General features: G+C 55.6%; 1 protein-coding gene across 6 annotated transcripts; it reads left to right on the top strand.

Annotated features, from left to right (window-relative positions):
* Positions 1-1,912: 1,912 nt before the first annotated feature.
* On the top strand, positions 1,913-15,268 carry TBXA2R (thromboxane A2 receptor). Of its 6 annotated transcripts, none has more exons than XM_065535768.2 (4): positions 1,913-2,237; positions 9,912-10,780; positions 12,574-12,694; positions 13,715-14,882. In XM_065535768.2, exons 2-4 carry the CDS (start codon positions 9,995-9,997, stop codon positions 14,035-14,037), a joined length of 1,230 nt encoding a protein of 409 aa, XP_065391840.1. In that variant the 5' UTR covers positions 1,913-2,237; positions 9,912-9,994; the 3' UTR covers positions 14,038-14,882. The 6 variants fall into 6 exon arrangements, with proteins under 6 accessions (XP_065391840.1, XP_065391838.1, XP_073881456.1 ...); XM_065535766.2 differs by having other exon boundaries at positions 1,913-2,267; XM_065535767.2 differs by lacking the exon at positions 1,913-2,237 and adding an exon at positions 7,904-8,035.
* The last annotated feature ends 839 nt before the right edge of the window (positions 15,269-16,107 follow it).

Here is a 16,107-nt window from a genome sequence, read left to right as displayed (position 1 = left end):
CATTGAACCCGAGGTGCCTGTGGGGGGCGGGCCAAGACCAGGAGACCTCCAGCAACCAGCCCCAGACGACTGGGAAGCCCAGCGCTCATGTTCCAATCCCACACGTGGGCGTGGCATCGTTCCCCCTTCGTGCCTCAGTTTCCCCATCTCTAAAATGTAGAGTATCTTTACCCCCTGCCTTGCAGAGATGTGGTGAGACTTAAGCTAAATGCAAGTGTCATTCTCTGAACCCTGCCCAGGCTGTTTCCCCGAAGAGACATTGTCCTTGTTATCTCAGGGCCAAGGACGGAGGAAGTGGGGACAGGACAGCCTTCCTCCACCTCTCACTGCCCCCTCATCTGGAGCCCCAGCCCCACATCCTCCTCCCCCCACATCTGCCCTCCTTGCAGTTAGTGTAGCAAGGGCCTCACGCTCTCTTTTGCCTCCAAAGCTTTATACATGCATTTCCTGTCACTGCCATGTATCCCAGACCTGGGGAGCTCCTATTCATCTCACAAAACCCCACTTCCCATGCCCTCTCCTCACAAGATGCCTTCCTAACTCACCTCTGGGCTTCCCTAGACCCTGTCACTTCCTTTGGCCCAGCCCTAACTCCGAGGGGCTAGAACAGTCTGTGTCCAGTTCTTTCTCCAGCCTAGGGCATCCTGAAGGGCAGACCTGGTTTCAGGTCTCACTTGGAGCTCATAATTGTCCCACTGTATAGGCTGGAACACAGAGAGGCGTTGGGGAGAGAAAGACTTGGAGATTCAGGTCCGCTTCACGGAACAGCGGCCTTGGAGCCAGGGTTTTGCCAGATCCATAGGAGTTGGACGGGCTCCTTGCCAGGGAAGACAGAAGTTGTGTTAAATGGCTGGTGACTCAATGGGATGGAGCTTCGGAAGGGAGACTGGGTGTGGCTGAAGGCCAGGAGGAGGAAGGATAGTGGGCGGGGTAGCCGGGGAAGGGGCTTCCGGACTGGGCTGACGAGAGGACCGGGCCAGGGTGGGAATCCCCCTCACTCAGCCTGGACTTGCAGCCCTCCCGGGCCCAGGGGACTGGGTGGGGTGGAGTCAGGGCCAGGCCAACTTGTCCGGTCCCTAACTCAAGGTTGTGTCTGGCTCTGGTGTGCAAACAAGGCCAAGGAGGCCAAAGGACCCCCCTCTGCAAAGAGATGGTCCCAGGCCCTGTGTCCCGCACCTTCTCAGTCATTCCTGTCCGGCTCCATTCCCTCCTTCCCCAGCCTGAGCTGGGGGTGGGCAGGAAAGAGTGCCCATCCCCCACTGCCACCGCCCAGCTCCAGACCATTCCTCCTCTGGCTCCAAAGCCACCTCCCAGCCTCCTCCTCAAGAGACTCTCCCATGCAATGCCATCACCCCAGCCCTCCCGGCTCACCTGCTCTGGGACCACCTTTCTCAGTCTGGCTGTGGAGTCTGGTGCAACCCCCATTCCTCTGTCCTCCTACCCCACCCCTGGAAGGGGCCTCAAACACGTCCTGCATGTATTAAGCAGGGCATAACACTACTGTGTGCCGGGCTTCAGCCACCCAGTGCATTTGGAGCCCTGGAGTCTGGGCGCCCCCAGGGCGCCGATCCGCCTGGACCTGCCCCGCCCCCTCCAGGCCTTGGGTGCTGCCCAGATGGTGAATAATGCGGGCCTGGCGGCGGGAGCGCCGGGAAGAGGCCTGGCAGGGCGCTGGGCGGCTGGAGGGGCTGAGGCTCTCGAGGAGGGGCCCCTGCCACCCCCACCGCAGCCACTGCATCCCTGCCACCTGCGGCCTGGGGGTCCCAAGGGCGCCATCTTCCCCAGCGGGGAAGTCCCGGCGTGCTGGGGGCACCCACTGACCCCAAGTCAGCCAGGCCTGGGCCCGAGGGGCGTGGCCAACGCAGGGTGGGCGGGGCTGATGAGAGACAGCGAGAGACAGAGACAGGACCGAGAGAGCGAGCCGCGGGCTGCCAGCGGCCCCTACCCGTCCCAGCTCGGCTTAGCCCCCGCGAACTCCTCCAGGCCGCGCCCCCGGGGCATCCTGTGCCGCCACGCCCTCCATCTGTGTCCCGCGGTGACGGGGCAGCGCCAGGGTCCTCTGCTGGGCCCGCCCCTGGCCACAGCCAGACTGACTCAGTTTCCCTGGGAGGCCCCACTGGAGCCCGTCCTTCCCTTCCCTCTGCCTGCCCCCAGCCGTCGCCCCAGCCTCGGCGCCCGCACATCTGCCTGCCCAGCTCCAGACGGCGCCCGGACCCCCGTGCGCAGGATCCAGCCAGGTGGGAGCCCCGCAGATGAGGTCTCTGAAGGTGAGGTCGCCCTGCCGGCTCACGGCGGGATGCGCTGCTCTGGCTTGAGCCCGGGCTGCTGGGCGCATCCGGCGCTGGCCCTGCCCTGCTGTGGGTGTGTCCAAAAGCCCTCGGTTACAGCGGCCAGGTGCTAGGTGTCCCCTGTGTGGCCCGGGGGTGGCATGGGTGCCCTGAGGCCTGCACTGGGCGCCCAGGCAGCTGGATCTGGGTGTGGCCCAGGCTGATTCTGTTGGGGGTGCTCTCTGGTCTCTGTGGGGCCACATGGCTGTGAACAGGGGTCCCAGACTCAGGTGGCTGCAGCTGGGGAGGGGGCCCAGGCCCTGGATGTGGCAGGGATCGAGTGTGGTTGTGTGGCTGTGTGTGTGTGATTTTGTCTCTGGGAGTGAACCATGCGTGGCTCTGGTTGTGTGTCTGTGTCTGTGCGTGTGTGGCGGTTGTGTGTGTGTGACTGTGTGTTTGTTTCTGCCGAGCGTGTGGGACTGTTAAACATTATGTGTTCATCTGTGCATCTTTCTGTTTGTGTGTGTTTGTGTGTATCTATGCACCTGCTGTGTTTCTGCCTGTGTGTCTGTGTTTTTCTGTCTGTGTCTGTCACATTTCTGCCTGTGTGTCTATGTGTGTCTCTGTGTGTGTCTGTGTCTGTCGTGTTTCTGCCTGTGTGTCTGTTATGTTTCTGCCTGTGTGTGTGTCTGTGTGTCTGTAGTGTTTCTGCCTGTGTCTGTCTGTGTGTGTCTGTGTGTCTGTAGTGTTTCTGCCTGTGTCTGTCTGTGTGTGTCTGTGTGTCTGTAGTGTTTCTGCCTGTGTCTGTCTGTGTGTGTCTGTGTGTCTGTTATGTTTCTGCCTGTGTGTGTGTCTGTGTGTCTGTAGTGTTTCTGCCTGTGTCTGTCTGTGTGTGTCTGTGTGTCTGTAGTGTTTCTGCCTGTGTGTGTGTCTGTGTGTCTGTAGTGTTTCTGCCTGTGTCTGTCTGTGTGTGTCTGTGTGTCTGTAGTGTTTCTGCCTGTGTGTGTGTCTGTGTGTCTGTAGTGTTTCTGCCTGTGTCTGTCTGTGTGTGTCTGTGTGTCTGTAGTGTTTATGTCTGTGTGTGTCTGTGTGTCTGTAGTGTTTCTGCCTGTGTGTGTGTCTGTGTGTCTGTAGTGTTTCTGCCTGTGTCTGTCTGTGTGTGTCTGTGTGTCTGTTATGTTTCTGCCTGTGTGTGTGTCTGTGTGTCTGTAGTGTTTCTGCCTGTGTCTGTCTGTGTGTGTCTGTGTGTCTGTTATGTTTCTGCCTGTGTGTGTGTCTGTGTGTCTGTAGTGTTTCTGCCTGTGTCTGTCTGTGTGTGTCTGTGTGTCTGTAGTGTTTCTGTCTGTGTGTGTCTGTGTGTCTGTAGTGTTTCTGCCTGTGTGTGTGTCTGTGTGTCTGTAGTGTTTCTGCCTGTGTCTGTCTGTGTGTGTCTGTGTGTCTGTTATGTTTCTGCCTGTGTGTGTGTCTGTGTGTCTGTAGTGTTTCTGCCTGTGTCTGTCTGTGTGTGTCTGTGTGTCTGTAGTGTTTCTGCCTGTGTGTGTGTCTGTGTGTCTGTAGTGTTTCTGCCTGTGTCTGTCTGTGTGTGTCTGTGTGTCTGTAGTGTTTCTGCCTGTGTGTGTGTCTGTGTGTCTGTAGTGTTTCTGCCTGTGTCTGTCTGTGTGTGTCTGTGTGTCTGTAGTGTTTATGTCTGTGTGTGTCTGTGTGTCTGTAGTGTTTCTGCCTGTGTGTGTGTCTGTGTGTCTGTAGTGTTTCTGCCTGTGTCTGTCTGTGTGTGTCTGTGTGTCTGTTATGTTTCTGCCTGTGTGTGTGTCTGTGTGTCTGTAGTGTTTCTGCCTGTGTCTGTCTGTGTGTGTCTGTGTGTCTGTTATGTTTCTGCCTGTGTGTGTGTCTGTGTGTCTGTAGTGTTTCTGCCTGTGTCTGTCTGTGTGTGTCTGTGTGTCTGTAGTGTTTCTGCCTGTGTGTGTGTCTGTGTGTCTGTAATGTTTCTGCCTGTGTCTGTCTGTGTGTGTCTGTGTGTTGTGTTTCTGTGTGTGTCTATCTCTGTGTGTCTGTGTGTCTGCCATGTTTCTGTATGTGTGTCTGTGCATGCCTGTGCATCTGCTGTGTTTCTGTCTGTCACCTTTCTGCCTGTGTGTCTGTTGTGTTTCTGTGTGTGTCTGTGTGTGTCTGTGTGTCTGCCATGTTTCTGTGTGTGTGTCTGTACATGTCTGTGCGTCTACCTGCTGTGTTTCTGTTTGTCACATTTCTGCCTGTGTCTGCTGTGTTTCTGCCTGTGTGTGTCTGGCTATCTGTGTGTGTCTCGAGTGTGCACACACGGCGGTGGCCTGAGGTGTGTGTTGGTGGAATCACTGTAGCTCGTGGTCCACCATTAACCACCAGCCACACTGCCTGGGTCCCGCCCCCTGGTCCCCTACCGGCCCCTGTGTGAAGAAGGCTCCCTGCGTGCTCCCTGGGGGAGCCCCCACTAGAGAGATGGGGAAACCGAGGCTCACAGGGGGCCATGTGACTCAGGGCCCAAACAAGGCTGGTGGGAGTCTGGCTGGCTGGGGGAGTCCCCGCCCTGCACCCTATGGGCTGGGGACCCTGTTGGTGTCACAAACAGGAAATGTTCCCGGAAACGGAGCTTTGCGGTGAGGGGAGGTGGGCCCATTAGGGTATGGAATGTGTCTGCCTCCACATCCGTGCAGGGTCCGTGCCCATGAGCGTTCGGGTCTACAGCAGGCATAGGAGGATCTGGCCTGGTCCCTGAAGTTTCAGGCCCAAAAGGGCCCTGTGGGTCCAAGGTCCAAGGTCGACCGGGGTGACACGGAGCCTCAGGGCTCCCTCCTGGCTGCCCGGACACCTTGCAGGGAGCTGAGCTGTGAGTACAGCCAGCCGCCCTGGAGAGGTGAGAGCCAGGGAGGCCTGGGCTGAGCACCCACAGGCATGGAGATCAGAATCTCACCCCCAATTGCACCGAGCGGGGAAACTCAGGCTCGGCAAGGTGGAGCCCCACCCTGGCAGTGGCAGATCGGGGACTACAGCCTCCAAGCCTGTCTGGGGGAGGCGGGATGGGCTCAGGCCATGACAGGCAGGCGGGACGGGCAGGGTGGGGCGCTGAAGAGAGGGGACTTGTTGAGAAATGGATGGATGATGAGGGGCCGCGCTCCAGGCAGGAGGAGGAGAAGGAGGGACGGGGCATGAGGATGGAACATGGAGTGGAGGAGAGGCCTGCTGTTTGGGAACCGAGGATCACATTCCACTGGCAACCAGGCTTAGGGGAGCCAGGCCTGGTGCCCACGCCCAGTCGAGCGCCTGGGCCTCTGGAAACAGCGCCGGACAGAGCCCTCCAAGTCACACGACCCGCGAGCCGGGTCCCCTGTCAGGGGTGGCATCGGATGAGGAGGAACTCACTGTCCGCCTTCCAGAAAGAAGCCGGAAATTAAGACAGAGATTTCTGGAACCCGAGACCCAGGCAAATTCCCATCAAAGTTGCAGGACCTCAGCCTCCTGGGATTCTAGAATGGAGAGGCATTCTGCACCCCGGGACTGAAGGAAGCATGTTAGAATTCCAGAACCCTGCACCCACTAAGGGCAAAAGCCTGCTCTCAGGCTGCAAAATTCTGGAATTATTCAGCATGAAAAAGGGATCTTGGGTCCACACCTCTCCCCAGACACAGGGAGCGACCGTAATTTTCCCAAGAGCCGCACGGTGCTGCTCTACTCCCCCACGGGGTGGGGGCCCCTGCTGCCCCTCCTGGCCAATGCAGGAGGGAAGGGAGGCCCTGCCTGGTCCCCCCATTGGCCTCCTCGCCTGGAGAACTTGAGACGGCTGCCATCACCTGAACCCAGGGTGGGGAGTGTAGGTGGCGGGGGGACTGGAAACAGCCAGCTGTAGCCAGAAGGACTCAGTGCCAGTTTCCAGGCTCCCCTGGGCCAAGGACTCTGGGCCATGCGTTTGCTCCCAGCCACGGGAGGTGTGAGGGAGTTCCGGGTGTGTGACCCCCGGTGAGTGGAGTGTGGTCAAGGAGACCCTGAGACCCAGGAGGGACTGGAAGTTGCTCCAGGCAGAGGTCGGGGCAGTGGCTGCAGGGACAGCCGAGTCCCAAGGAATGTTCAGAAACGGCACATACCAGCTCTCGAGGGAGGAACGCCTTGTCCCAGGGGAAATCCAAGTGCAGGAATCCAAATCCCAGGCATCAAAGCAGCCCGGGGTGGAGGGCAATGACTGCCAGAGGCCGCGAGGAGCCCCCCACCGCATCTGCTCTCCAGGCCTCAGTTTCTCCTCTGGAAGCCCCACCTCCCACCACAGCGGCAATGGCCTTAGCTGTCCGCCCAGGAAGGGAGCGCAATGCTGCTGTCGGGAGCTGGATAATTTATGAGGCTGGATAAAGTGTAGCCAAACCCAGCAGCTGGGCCAAAGAGCCACAAATGAGATGGGGAGTGAGGGCCACAGTCACCCATTGGACCGCCCTGGAACGCATTAGCTGCTGCAACCCCACAGCCCAGGCACTGCCTCAGGGCCAGCAAGCACTGAGCGCCTGCTGTGGTGTGCTGGGTGCTTCATGTGGATCAGTTCATTCCCGTCATCAGCCCCCACCCCTACTTTTTTTTTTTTTTGAGATGGAGTTTTGCTCTTGTTGCTCAAGCTGGTTCAGTGGCACGATCTTGGCTCTGGGGCCCCGTTCCTGGCCCCAAAACATCACCTCCCCTCCTGGTGGTTCAAGCAATTCTCCTGCCTCAGCCTCCCGAGTAGCTGGGATTACAGACATGCGCCACCACGCCCAGCTAATTTTGGATTTTTAGTAGAGACGGGGTTTCTCTATGTTGGTCAGGCTGGTTTCGAACTCTTGACCTCAGGTGATCTGCCCGCCTCGGCCTCCCAAAGTGCTGGGATTACAGGCGTCAGCCATATCAGTCCCATTTTATAGGAAGGGAAACTGAGGCTCACAGTAGAAACATGCCAATTCCAAGGTCAATGAGAGGGCACACAGCGAAGCCAGGGTTCCAGTCTAGTCTGACCAACTTTTAAGAAAATGCTAGACCAGGCATGGTGGCTCACACCTGTAGTTTTGGCACTGTGGAGGCCAAGGCAGGAGTCCAGGAGGTCGAGGCTGCAGTGAACTAAGATTGTGCCACTGCTCTCCAGCCTGGGCCACAGAGCCAGGCTCCACCTCTGAAAAATAAAAACTAAGGCTGGGCGCGGTGGCTCAAGCCTGTAATCCCAGCACTTTGGGAGGCCGAGACGGGCGGATCACAAGGTCAGGAGATCGAGACCATCCTGGCTAACCCGGTGAAACCCCATCTCTACTAAAAAATACAAAAAACTAGCCGGGCGAGGTGGCGGGCGCCTGTAGTCCCAGCTACTCGGGAGGCTGAGGCAGGAGAATGGTGTAAACCCGGGAGGCAGAGCTTGCAGTGAGCCGAGATCCGGCCACTGCACTCCAGCCTGGGCGACAGAGCGAGACTCCGTCTCAAAAATAAAAAATAAATAAAAAAATAAAATAAAAACTAAATAAAACCTCACATCCACTCCAGCCAGGTGCTGTGACCTTAGACAAGTGACTTAACCTCTCTGTGCCTCAGTTTCACCATCTGCAAAATGAGGATCCTAATAGGACCTTTTTGTTTTGTTGTTGTTATTTATGTATTGATTTATTTTTGAGATGGAGTCTCACTCTTGTCACCCTGGCTGGAGTACAATGGTTTGATCTTGGCTCACTGCAACCTCGGCCTCCTGGGTTCAAGCAATTCTCCTGCCACAGCTTCCCGAGTAGCTGGGATTACAGGTGTGCACCACCACGTCCGGCAAATTTTTGTTTTTTTATTTTTCTTTTTTTTTTTTGTTTTTTTTTTTTGAGACAGAGTCTCGCTCTGTGGCCCAGGCTGGAGTGCAGTGGCCGGATCTCAGCTCACTGCAAGCTCCGCCTCCCGGGTTTACGCCATTCTCCTGCCTCAGCCTCCCGAGTAGCTGGGACTACAGGCGCCCGCCACCTCGCCCGGCTAGTTTTTTGTATTTTTTAGTAAAGACGGGGTTTCACCGTGTTAGCCAGGATGGTCTTGATTCCTGACCTCGTGATCCGCCCGTCTCGGCCTCCCAAAGTGCTGGGATTACAGGCTTGAGCCACCGCGCCCGGCCTCTTTTTTTTTTTTTTTTTTTTTGCGGTGGAGTCTCACTCTGTCGCCCAGGCTGGAGTGCAGTGGTGCGATCTCGGCTCACTGCAAGCTCTGCCTCCTGGATTCACGCCATTCTCCTGCCTCAGCCTCCCAAGTAGCTGGGACTACAGGCGCCCGTCACCACGCCTGGCTAATTTTTTGTGTTTTTAGTAGAGACGGGGTTTCACCGTGTTAGCCAGGATGGTCTCGATCTCCTGACCTTGTGATCTGCCCTCCTCGGCCTCCCAAAGTGCTGGGATTACAGGCGTGAGCCACCGCGCCCGGCCAGAAGCCGGTTCTTGAACCATCTCATTTTATTTTTACTTCACTCGTCACACCTGGCCCCATTTTTTGTATTTTTTTTTTTTTTAGCGTTGTTTTTGTTTTTGTTTTTGTTTTGAGACAGGGTCTCACTGTTGCCCAGGCTGGAGTGCAGTGGTGCAATTGTAGCTCACTGCAGCCTCGATATCTGGTGCTCAAGCAATCCTCCAACCTCAGCCTTCCGAGGAGCAGGGATTACAGGTGCATGCCACTACACCCAGATATATTTTTTTAAGAGATAGGGTCTTGCTGTGTTGGCCAGGCTGGTCTCGAACTCCTGACCTCAAGTGATCCGCCCACTTTGGCCTCCCAAAGTGCTAGGATAAGAGGCGTGAGCCGCTGCACCCGGCTTGGCTCTGATGTTGTGCAGTGTGGCTGAGCTTAGCCCCACAGAGGGTAACGGGTCCCCGCCTGCTGCTCTCTACAAGCCGTCCCTGGGGAACCTGCCATTCCGAAGAAGTTATGTTTTTTGTTCCCAAAATAGAACTGGATTTCAGGGTTTATTTATTATAAAAGCGACACCATGAAAATGGAGAAAAAGGCCAGGCACGGTGGCTCATGCCTGTAATCCCAGCACTTTGGGAGGCAGAGGCGGGAGGATCACGAGGTCAGGAGATCGAGACCATCCTGGCTAACACGGTGAAACCCCGTCTCTACTAAAAATGCAAAAAATTAGCTGGGCGCGGTGGCGGGCACCTGTAGTCCCAGCTTCTAGGGAGGCTGAGGCAGGAGAATGTCGTTAACCCAGGAGGCGGCAGAGCTTGCAGTGAGTGGAGATCACACCACTGCCCTCCAGCCTGGGCGACAGAGTGAGACTCCATCTCGAAAGAAAGGAAGGAAGGAAGGGAGGGAGGGAGGGAGGGAGGGACAGAAAGAAGGAAGGAAGGAAGGGAGGGAGGGAGGGAGGGAAGGGAGGGAGGGAGGGAGGGAAGGGAGGGAGGGAGGGAGGGAAGGGAGGGAGGGAGGAAGGGAGGGAGGAAGGAGGGAAGGAGGGAAGGAGGGAAGGAGGGAAGGAGGGAAGGAAGGAAGGAAGGAAGGAAGGAAGGAAGGAAGGAAGGAAGGAAGGAAGGAGGGAAGACCAGGAGAGGATATTTGAGCTGGGGCATTGAAGGTTGTGTAGGAGTTCACCAGAGCTGCTTACACTGAAATGCAGAATTAATCACAAGCAAATCTTCTCTCGCCTCCCAGGTGTACCTGAACCAGTGCCAGCCTGCCCTGTCTCCAGCATCAGCCTGATGGGGTGGTGACCGATCCCGCAGGGCTCCGGAGCCATGTGGCCCAATGGCAGTTCCCTGGGGCCCTGTTTCCGGCCCACAAACATTACCCTGGAGGAGAGGCGGCTGATCGCCTCGCCCTGGTTCGCCGCCTCCTTTTGCGTGGTGGGCCTGGCCTCCAACCTGCTGGCCCTGAGCGTGCTGGCGGGGGCGCGGCAGGGGGGTTCGCACACGCGCTCCTCCTTCCTCACCTTCCTCTGCGGCCTCGTCCTCACCGACTTCCTGGGTCTGCTGGTGACCGGTGCCATCGTGGTGTCCCAGCACGCCGCGCTCTTCGAGTGGCATGCCGTGGACCCCGGCTGCCGTCTCTGCCGCTTCATGGGCGTCGTCATGATCTTCTTCGGCCTGTCCCCGCTGCTGCTGGGGGCCACCATGGCCTCGGAGCGTTTCCTAGGCATCACCCGGCCCTTCTCGCGCCCGGCGGTCACCTCGCAGCGCCGCGCCTGGGCCACCGTGGGGCTGGTGTGGGCGGCCGCGCTGGCGCTGGGCCTGCTGCCCCTGCTGGGCCTGGGTCGCTACACCGTGCAATACCCGGGGTCCTGGTGCTTCCTGACGCTGGGCGCCGAGTCTGGGGACGTGGCCTTTGGGCTGCTCTTTTCCATGCTGGGCGGCCTCTCGGTTGGGCTGTCCTTCCTGCTGAACACCGTCAGCGTGGCCACCCTGTGCCACGTCTACCACGGGCAGGAGGCGGCCCAGCAGCGTCCCCGGGACTCCGAGGTGGAGATGATGGCTCAGCTCCTGGGCATCATGCTGGTGGCCAGCGTGTGTTGGCTGCCCCTGCTGGTGAGTGGGGGCTCTGTGGGGTCCTGCTACCCTCCTGACTGGACCTCTGGTCACCCAGGGTGGATTTAAATCCTGATGGTGACAGCCGGGCGTGGTGGCTCACGCCTGTAATCCCAGCACTTTGGGAGGCCGAGTGGGCGGATCACGAGGTCAGGAGATCGAGACCATCCTGGCCAACATGGTGAAACCCCATCTGTACTAATAATACAAAAAAATTAGTCGGGCATGGTGGCGGGGGCCTGTAGTCCCAGCTACTCGGGAGGCTGAGGCAGGAGAATGGCATGAAGCCAGGAGGCAGAGCTTGCAGTGAGCTGATATCGTGCCACTGCACTCCAGCCTGGGCAACAGAGCAAGACTCCGTCTCAAAAAAAAAAAAAGAAAGAAAGAAAAGAAAAAAACCCAAAGCAAGTGACAGGTCAGATTTGGCCCATGGGTCAACCCTTGCTCTAAACCCTCCCATGACTCCCTATTACCCTCAGAAGAAAGTCCTCACAGGCACTTCCTGCAGATGCACCTGGCCCACTCCCATTTGCCCTTCAGTGACTTCCCCAGGCCAGGTCAGGCACCTCTTCTGGGCTCTGACATCGCTTCCTCATCACAGCTTTGCCCACCCCATGCCGTAACCCCCCGGGCCCAGTGTCCGTCTCCCGACTAGAGGTGTGAGCCTATGAGGGTGTGCCCTGGGTGTTTCTTGGCTGCGATTGCTGCTTCATCCAGCCTACCGTAGGTGCTCAGAAAATTATTTTATTTATTTATTTGTTTCTTTATTTGTTTATTTATTTGATTTATTTAGAGATGGGGTCTCCTACTGTTGCCTAGGCTGGAGTGCAGTGGTATGATCTCAGCTCACTGCAACCTCTGCCTCCCAGGTTCAAGCGATTCTCCTGCCTCAGCCTCCCAAGTAGCAGGGACTACAGACACCCAGCTAATTGTTTTGTATTTTTAGTAGAGACCGGGTTTCACTATGTTGACCAAGCTGGTCTTGAACTCCTAACTTTGTGATCTGCCCGCCTCGGCCTCCCAAAGTGCTGGGATTACAGGCGTGAGCCACTGCGCCAGGCCCAGGAAATGCTTTTAATATAGTGATGCATTCTAATATAATACAAATTATTTTGGCCGGGCTCAGTGGCTCATGCCTGTAATCCCAACACTTTGGGAGGGTGAGACAGGTGGATCACTTGAGGCCAGGCATTCGAGACCAGCCTGGCCACCCTGGCCAACATGGTGAAACCCCATCTCTACTAAAAATACAAAATATTAGCTGGGCATGGTGGCAGGCGCCTGTAATCCCAGCTACTCAGGAGACTGAGGCAGGAGGACTGCTTGAACCCAGGCGGTGGAGATTACAGTGAGCTGAGATTACGCCACTGCACTCCAGCCTGGGCAACAGAGCAAGGCTCCATCTCAAAAAAAAAAAAAACAAAAAAACAACTATATATACATATATATAATTGTTGCTATTATTAGTGCTATTATTATATTGAGACAGAGTCTCACTCTGTCGCCCAGGCTGGAGTGCAGTGGCTCGATCTCGGCTCACTGCAAGCTCCGCCTCCCAGGTTCACGCCATTCTCCTGCCTCAGCCTTCCAAGTAGCTGGGACTACAGGTGCCTGCCACCACGCCCAGATAATTTTTTCTGTAGTTTTAGTAGAGACAGGGTTTCACCGTGTTAGCCAGGATGGTCTCAATCTCCTGACCTTGTGATCCGCCTGCCTCAGCGTCCCAAAGTGCTGGGATTATAGATGTGAGCCACTGCGCCCAGCCAAATTATTTTATTTTATTTTATTTTAAGATGGAGTTTCGCTGTGTTGCCCAGGCTGAAGTGCAGTGGTGCCATCTTAGCTCACTGCAACCTCTGCCTCCTGGGTACAAGGATCCTCCCACCTCAGCCTCCCAAGTAGCTGGGACTACAGGTGCGTGCCACCGCACCAGGCTAATTTTTGTTATGTTTTAATACAGATGGTGTTTGACCATGTTGGTCAAGCTGGTCTCAAACAAATTATCTTAATATAATGTAACATTTATTACAATATAATTGTATGATAAATGATATATATCAATTATATGCAACATTATAATTATGAATAATAATTATATTATCATATAATTGATTATTTTATACTAATTTGTAGATAACATTCTTATTTTAAATATTTACTTTTAAATAGAGTTTAAAAATTTCCTATCATCCTGGCCTACAGATAAATATAATTTTTATTATTTAAAAATTATATTTATTTATTTATTTTGAGACAGGATCTTGCTCTGTCACCCAGACTGGAGTGCAACCATGCCCGGGTAACTTTTTAGTTTATTTTTACTTTTTGTAGACATGAGGTCTCACTATGTTCCCCAGGCTGGTCTTGAACTCCTGGGTTCAAGCGATTCTCTCCTATTGACTTCCCAGAATGCTGAGATTACAGGCATGAGCCACTGTCTGGCTAACAGTGCTCTAATTTATGGACCCATCAGAAGGAGCTCAGAGAGGTTAGTCAACTCTCCCGAGGTCACCCAGCAATGCAGTAACAGAGAGGACACCGGCCAGGCGCGGTGGCTCACTCCTGTAATTCCAGCACCCTAGGAGGCTGAGGTGGGCAGATCACTTGAGGTCAGGAGTTCGAGACTAGCCTGGCCAATGTGGCGAAACCCCGTCTCTACTAAAAATACAAAAATTAGCTGGGTGTAGAGGCGGGCACCTGTAATCCCAGCTACTTGGGAGGCTGAGAGAGGGGAATTGCTTGAACCGGGGAGGCGGAGGTTGCAATGAGCTGAGATCGCACCACTGCACTCCAGCCTGGGCGACAGAACGAGACTGTGTCTCAAAAATAAAAATAAAAAACGGAGTGGACCCTGGATCTCAGGGGACCCGGGGCAGGGACCGGGGCGGGTGGGGCTGGAGGCAGGGCCCAGGCTGACCGCTGTCCCCTCTGCAGGTCTTCATCGGCCAGACAGTGCTGCGGAACCCGCCTGCCATGAGCCCCTCCGGGCAGCTGTCCCGCGCCACGGAGCAGCAGCTGCTCATCTACTTGCGCGTGGCCACGTGGAACCAGATCCTGGATCCCTGGGTGTACATCCTGTTCCGCCGCGCCGTGCTCCGGCGCCTGCAGCCCCGCCTCAGCACCCGGCCCAGGTCGCTGTCCCTCCAGCCGCAGCTCACGCAGCGCTCCGGGCTGCAGTAGGAAGTGGACAGAGCGCCCCTCCCGCGCGTTTACGCGGAGCCCTCGTCCCCCTGGGACAGCCCATCTGCCTGTTCTGAGGATTCGGGAGCTGGGGGTGCTGGATGGACAGTGGGCGTCAGCAGCAGGGTTTTGGGGTTGACCCCAATCCAACCCGGGGAACCCCAACTTCTCCCTTTTACCAAGACCTCTCCCTTTCTCGGCTCCCTTTTCCCATCCAGAGCTCCCACCACTTCTCTGCGCCCCTCCCAGCCCCAGGAAGGGCGCGGGGACATTGGAAGAGAGTCTTGCATAGCTATTATTATTATTATTATTTTTGTGGAGTCTTGCTCTGTTCCCCAGGCTGCAGTGCAGTGGCACCATCTCAGCTCACTGCAACCTCCACCTCCCGGGTTCAAGCGTTTCTCCTGCCTCAGCCTCCCGAGTAGCTGGGCCTATAGGCACATGCCACCATGCCCGGCTAATTTTTGTATTTTTAGTAGAGATGCGGTTTCACCATGTTGGGCAGGCTGGTCTTGAACTCCTGACCTCAGGTGATCCATCCACCTCGGTCTCCCAAAGTGCTGGGATTACAAGCATGAACCACTGCACCTGGCTTTTTTCTTTTTTTTTTTTTTTTGAGATGGAGTCTCACTCTGTGGCCCAGGCTGCAGTGCAGTGGCACAATCTCAACTCACTGCAAGCTCCACCTCCTGGATTCAAGCAATTCTCGTGCCTCAGCCTCCTGAGCAGCTAGGACTACAGGCGTAAGCCACTGCGCCCGGCCTTCCATTGCTCTTTCACCCTGAATTTGACCTACTTGCTGGGGTACTGTTGCTTCCTTTTGAACCATCAACCGGGAAGGTTCTGTCCAGAAAAAATTGAATGTGAACGGGGGCACCCCCTTTTGTTGCCAAAATATATCTCTGCCTTTGGTTTTATTTTCCTTGGGGTCCAGTTGTCAGTCTCTGGGGTTTTGTGCACTGAACCTCACCCGGGGCAGACAAGGGCAAGGCTGGGGAGGATGGGGAGGGAAGAGAGGATTCGGTTCCTCCCCCACTTGTTTCTCGAGTGTTTCGTAATCACTTCATGGGTGGTACCGCCTAGAATTCTCCCAGCAGCCTGTCATGGGAGGGCTTCAGGTTAGCCCTGGTCAAACCACCTTTGAATCTGCATGTTATTAAAAGTAGGTATAATTGGGCCAGGTGTGATTGTTCATGCCTGTAATCCCAGCACTTTGAGAGGCTGAGGATGGTGGATCACCTGAAGTCAGGAGTTCGAGACCAGCCTGGCCAACATGGTGAACTCCTGTCTCTACTAAAAATACAAAAATGGCTGGGCGTGGTGGCTCATGCCTGGAGTCCCAGCACTTTGGGAGGCCGAGACGGGCGGATCACCTGAGGTCGGGAGTTCGAGCCCAGCCTGACCAACATGCAGAAACCCTATCTCTACTAAAAATACAAAAAAAAAAAGAAAGAAAAAAAAATTAGCCGGGCGTGGTGGCGCATGTCTATAATCTAAGCTACTCGGGACGCTGAGGCAAGAGAATCGCTTGAACCAAGGAGGTGGAGGTTGTGGTGAGCTGAGATCATGTCATTGCATTCCAGCCTGGGCAACGAGAGCAAAACTCCGTCTCTAAAGACAAACAAACAAAAACAAACAAAAAATTAGCCAGGCGTGGTAGCAGGTGCCTGTAATCCCAACTATGCAGGAGGCTGAGGCAGGAGAATTGGTTGAACCCGGGACGCAGAGGTTGCAGTGAGCTGAGATCACACCGCTGCACTCCAGCCTGGGCGACAGAGTGAGACTCCATCTCTAAATAAATAAACGAATAAAACAGAGAAAGAGAGAGAGAGAGATGCAAAAGCATGGAGTGATACCCCTGTTTCCTCTACCGTTCACTTACTTGTTCACCCAACAGTCTTTCAAACACCACAGTGTTCTGTACAGCACCTTGCACATGGTAGGTGCTCAATAAATATTGGGAGAAAGGACCAATGGTGGCTGGGCGCAGCGTCTCACGCCTGTAATCCCAGCACTTTGAGAGGCCGAGGCGGGTGGATCACGAGGTCAGAAGATCAAGACCATCCTGGCCAACATGATGAAACCGCATCTCTACTAAAAAGACAAAACATTAGCCGGGTGGCTGGGCGCAGTGCCTGAAGCCTGTA

The sequence above is a fragment of the Macaca fascicularis genome, chromosome 19, assembly GCF_037993035.2.
Source record: "Macaca fascicularis isolate 582-1 chromosome 19, T2T-MFA8v1.1".
Lineage (NCBI taxonomy): Eukaryota > Metazoa > Chordata > Mammalia > Primates > Cercopithecidae > Macaca > Macaca fascicularis.
This window is presented reverse-complemented; position numbering and strand designations above follow the sequence as displayed.